At 43.1% G+C, this 5,904-nt stretch overlaps 1 protein-coding gene across 1 annotated transcript; it reads left to right on the top strand.

Moving 5' to 3' along the window:
- Window positions 1-4,522: 4,522 nt before the first annotated feature.
- Window positions 4,523-5,212, top strand: LOC311147627 (RING finger protein 223-like; the record flags this gene model as incomplete). The annotated part of the gene is made up of 1 exon (XM_084184360.1): window positions 4,523-5,212. The coding sequence occupies one exon, from the start codon at window positions 4,523-4,525 to the stop codon at window positions 5,210-5,212; it is 690 nt and encodes a 229-aa protein (XP_084040486.1).
- Between the last annotated feature and the right edge of the window lie 692 nt (window positions 5,213-5,904).

Raw genomic sequence — 5,904 nt, 5'->3', positions numbered from 1 at the left:
GGACCTCCAGGCTAATACTAACGCTAATCCTCATGCTACTTTGAAGGCTTTGTGAGCACACTTGCAGCAGCTTGACTTCTTCTCCTTTAGCCTATATAGTGTAGAACCCAAGGACCAGGGAGCACTGTATAGTGATCCCACAGCTCACACCTCCTACGTGGTACCCCACCCACCCCCACACACACCCCCCACCCCCGAAGGCTGGACCAAATACACTGTAATACACTACAAAGAAAAATAGTTGGAGGATAATCTGGCAAAGTCATCACTAAACAGGTAAGGGCAAACTTTATCAGGAATTGTATAACTGTTGTTGAGTACAGTGCAAACAATGTTATGGGTTATATTTTAACACCAATACTGGGAAGTGGTAACATGAAATAAATACATGTGAGCTTGTCACAACTGGTAAATACAGGATAAAACATGATAAAACAGGATATACACACTGTAAGAGTTGTATAAAGGTTGTGGGTCCGTTTCCCACGGGGGGCCAGTATGAAAAATGTATGCACTCACTAACTGTAAGTCGCTCTGGATAAGAGCGTCTGCTAAATGACTAAAATGTAAATGTATGATATGTATTTTTTTCACGTGGGTCAATTAACTTCATATTAGACAGTGCAAGTATTAAGGAGAACTGTATGCTGTTGCACACCTCACGTTTCTGAGGATCAAGCTACGTTTACTTTACAATTGGAGAACAGGTAGAGCAGCAATGGAAGAAAGGCAGTTTAACTGTCTATAGGCTACAACAGATGACCTCACAATAAACAAAGCTGAAGAACACATTTATAGGCTACAACTAAATAAGTTCAGGAGTAAACATGTGCTTAACAAGACACATAATAAGTTGCAAGGACTCACTATGTGTGCAATAATAGTGTTTAACATGATTTTTGAATGATTACCTCATCTCTGTACCCCACACATACAATTATCTGTAAGGTCCCTCAGTCGAGTAGTGATTTTCAAGCACAGATTCAACCACAAAGACCAGGGAGGTTTTCCAATGCCTCGCAAAGAAGCACACCTATTGGTAGATGGGTAATAAATAAAAAAAGCAGACTGAATATCCCTTTGAGCATGGTGAAGCTATTAATTACGCTTTGCATGGTGTATCAATACACCCAGCTGAGTCCTAACTCAGTTGCCGGAGAGGAAGGAAACCGCCCAGGGATTTCACCATGAGGCCAATTTTAAAACAGTTACAGAGTTTAATGGCTGTGATAGGAGAAAACTGAGGATAGATCAACAACATTGTACTTGCTCCACAATACTAACCTAAATGACAGAGTGAAAAGAAGGAAGTCTGTACAGAATAAAAATATTCCACAACATGCATCCTGTTTGCAATAAGGCACTAAAGTAATACAGCCAAAAAAACTGGCTAAGAAATGTTACTTTTTGTCCTGAATACAAAGCATTATGTTTGTGGCAAATCCAACACAACACATCACTGAGTACCACTCTTCATAATGTCAAGCATGGTGGTGGCTGCATTATGTTATGGATATGCTCGTCATCGGCAAGGATAAAAAGAAACGGAATAGAGCTAAGCACAGGTAAAATCCTAGAGGAAAACCTGGTTCAGTCTGCTTTCCAACAGATACAGGGAGACAAATTCACATTTCAGCAGGACAATAACCTAAAACAAATATACAATGGAGTTGGTTACCAAGGCGACACTGAATGATCCCAATTTGTAACACAACAAAATCTGGAAAAAGTCAAGGGGTGTGAATACTTTCTGAAGGCACTGTATAATGGGATATTCATGAAAGTTATTATACAATGTTACCAAAGACTTCAAACAAGCTAAGATTCCGCTTTGTACATCTGAAACACAACACAAATCTCAAAATATCTCAGCTCAAGCAGCATGTATAGATTTGCAGGCAGTCACAAAACCAGGTCAGTCGGCTAAGCTGGCGATAGGGAGAAAACGTGCCGCTGATAGCCAAAGCGGGTCATATAGATAGTAGGCAGCACTAGTGTGCAAGGCAAAACAAAGGCTCTCCTGCCTCATGCTCCTGTGGTAGATAATAAGGTCAGATTTGCCTGAGAGAGATTAGGTTAATGACTAACTGTCATTTGTCCCACACACTAAAATGTGCCCCTAAGCACCTGATCTGTAGTCAGTGTTGTGGTTTGTTGACTGTTAAATAAACCAGATTGTTCCAGTTAAGAGTTAGGGATGGTAAACTGATCCTAGATCTGTGTTTCAGGGTTAACTTCTACCTGAAGTGCAAACAGTGGATTGGGGATCATGGTAGGACGCAGTTAAAAGTGGTTTAAACAAGTTTAATTGACAAGAAAGCAGTTGATATCAGCTCCATTAAAGTGAAGGTTATAATTAAATCCATAGGCCACAAACAAGCTGGAGATATTCTCACTAGGTCCACTTAGTGATTGTTGTCCATATTTTCCAATGTAAGAGCAGTTGCTACATTGTAGTTTGCGGAGGAGGATGGGGGGTCCACCAATCCTTATTTTTGAGGGACTTCAATTGTTACTGTCTCTGACATGGTGGTGAGAAAGAGAGCGAGAGAGGGAGCGAGAGGAGGCCTGGGCAGAGGCTGGCCCTGCAGGAATGCCAAGGGTAGATGGAGTGATGAGAGGAGAGGGGGAACAAGCAGGCACATTGTGTCAGCCGGCTGGCAGAGCTGGGGCCGGACAGAGAGAGATAGGGGTAGGGCTGCTCCCGCATGGCACGGCGAGAGGAACACCTGCAACTCAACCACCCCCCACATCCCACCCTTCCCCCTCATCACAGCTCTCACCTGTCCTGTACCTACTAGCTACCTACCTATCCTGCATTAAAGGAACACAGGTGTCAATCACACTCGAACCAATACCAGACAGTTTGTCATTTGTCAGGCATACGTAGTTACAGCTATTCTGACTGCTTCTAGTCATCAGTAATCCAGTCATGTTTTTTTAACGTTCAAATGCCCCCCCTGCGATAGACCCCCCCACCCCCCAGGACTCAATGTGTGATCTCTGATGGTGTAAAGTCTAGTGTCTTGGATATTACAAAAGCTGTACCGCAAGGATCAGTACTGGGACCTGTTCTCTTTACTATTTATATAAATAATATTGGTCTATCTGTTCAAACTTGTAATATTAATATGTATGCAGATGACACTGTTATGTGTGCCACTGCCCCATGTCAGGGGGTCAGTGTGATGCGGTAGGACAAAGTCAGGCGCAGGACACAGAGCTAATCGAAAACGTACTTTACTCGTAGGTAACGTAAATAACATAACCTCCACGCAGGGAGGAACAAACCCACTCACCAGACGACAACCAAACATGAAAAAACACGCACAAAACACAGTGAGAGCCAGAGGGTTAAATAGGGAAGAAATCAATACATGATGGGAACCAGGTGTGAACAATAAAGACAAAACAAGTAGAACACAGAAACATAGATCGGTAGCAGCTAGTACTCCGGCGACGACGAACGCCGAAGCCTGCCTGAGCAAGGAGGAAGAGCAGCCTCGGCTGAATCCGTGACACCCCAACTGTTGATCAGGCTATGTTAGTTTAGGACTCTGGTGTTGAATGAAATAATTGAGGATTGCAGTTGTTTCGATTGATTGTAGGGCTTTATTTGTTGAAATTGTGGTGTTGAGGTTGTGGTTATTTTTTTTCTTCTTGTTTTAATTGTAATGTAAATTGTTCTTCCTGTTGTGAGACAATTGTTGTACTCAGGGTACCATTGGGAATCAGACCCTGGTCTCAATTGGGCTACCCTTAAGAAAAAAATTATCAGATATAGGTTTCCAGGTCGCTCCTTGTAAAATAGGTATCTTAATTCAAGGGTCTTTCCTGGTTAAACAAAAGTGAAATAAAATATATAAATATATTATGTAGAACAAAAACGCCTTTGACATTTAGAATGACGAATCGTGTCAGTTCTATTAATGACATTTTTATCTGCAACGTGTCACAATGTTTCCCTGATGAACGTGGCCCAGACTTCAGTGGGTTTAGTTGGTAGTGAACTAACACATTAAAGTGAATGGATGTCAATCAGCCCCATACTGTATAAAGTAGAGAGTAAGCAAGAAATTAATTAGAGCTGGCATGGTCTGATATGAAAAGTAAAAAATATACAAAAAAATATATACATTTAATTTATAGACAATTAAATTCCACCAAATGCTGAATTATTTGTGACTACTGTGTAATCTCTTTAGAATAGGTCAGAATGTAATCGTATTCTGAAGGGAATAACATAATGGTATTGCAACTCTGCCTGCATGGAGACATTTAACCTACTGTATTTTATAATATGCGCTTGAATGAAATACAGACACAAAAATCCTGTTAACAGTTTGGGATTATGTCCACACTGCATGATTTTTAAAATAGATTTCACACATCATCTGAACACGTTATTGAAAGATAATCTGTATTTCCATTCATTCTCAGATAATCCACACCAAGGACAAAGAAGAGAAAGGGGGACAAAGACCAAAGGAAGGGAGAAAAGGATACAGAACATCCCTTCAAAATGGCGCAGATCCCTCAAGTGTGGCACACCCAGGAAGAGAAAGTGGATCTGGATATAATGGTGGCTGTTGGCAACCAACCCGAGTGCTCTATCTGCTACAACACCTACGACAACGTTTTCAAGACGCCCAAGCTGCTGGACTGCACCCACACCTTCTGCCTCGAGTGTCTGTCACGCCTCATGGCTATTTCACTGGGAGAGCAGGAAGGAGGAGGCAGCAGCAAGATCCTGTGTCCCTTCTGCCGCCACCCTACCCTCCTAACCAAGGAGGGTCCCCCGGCCCTGGCCACCAGCAGCGAGGTACTGTGTAAGCTGCCCAGCCACCAGCAGCACGAGGAGCCTGTGTGGCTGGACGGAGAGAAGCTGTGCTACAAGCGGGACCTGGAGGCCAGCCCCGGGGCCTCTAGCTCCACCTCGGCCTTCTGCATCTGCATCGACATAGGGGCCAGCAAAGCAGGCGAGGTCCCAGCTCAGACACGCCCCCACAACATGGGCGTTATGAGGCGTCTGACCAGCTGGAAGCGGCTGCTGCTCTTCATCGTGCTGATGGTGCTGCTAGTGGTCATCGTGCTGTGGCCCCTGCAGTGCATCGTCACCACGGGCAACATGCACTGCATGCCGCGCTCTGTGGGCTCAATACAAGGTTCCATCACCACCACAGCTACCCCATTGACCAGTTCCACAAAGTGAGCCTTTAAATAAATACATGTATGTAGTATGCCAGGTTCCCTCTCCGCCACCAACTGGGGATCTGTGTACCTGGTTCACAAGCACACATATCCCCAGAATGAGCTCTAGTAAGAGGTTGATATATGTATCCCCTCTCTGCCACCTTCTCCTTCAGCTCCACTGAAGGGCATCCAGCCACAGCCCCCCAGTCCACACAGAAATGCATTCCCTCAGTCATGAGAGGGCTAAAATACCACAGATAAGAAGGGGGAAAGATGGCCATGTAGTTAAGGCCCACAACTGAATCAAGGAAGAATGAATCTAGAACCCACCTGTGAGAAACTCTGCATACTCCATCCAATTGTTTTAACAATTGATAATGGCGTGCTCAGCGTCATTATTCTGACAAGGAAGTTACAAATTCATACGTGAATTCCACTTGCACTTTGATTAACAGATGTTTATTTTAAAAAAATCTTTATAAAGATGTTATTTTGCTGTAGAAATCAAATATGTGAATGAAATATGTTGAAATATTCAGACAGACAATCTGGGTGAAATCTATTCATATCTGCAGTATCAGATCTGATGGCCACAGTGCAACCTCTACTCAAAATGTTCAGTTTTTAAGAACAATGTGCAAGTTTAGCTGTCTTATGACTGATTAGAAAAAATGGTATGCCAAAACATAAAGCTGAAATTGTAAGTGTATA

The sequence above is a fragment of the Coregonus lavaretus genome (genome assembly GCF_964263955.1).
Source record: "Coregonus lavaretus genome assembly, chromosome: 20".
Lineage (NCBI taxonomy): Eukaryota > Metazoa > Chordata > Actinopteri > Salmoniformes > Salmonidae > Coregonus > Coregonus lavaretus.
The sequence above is the reverse complement of the archived record's forward strand: the minus strand, read 5'-3'. Positions and strand labels throughout refer to the sequence as shown.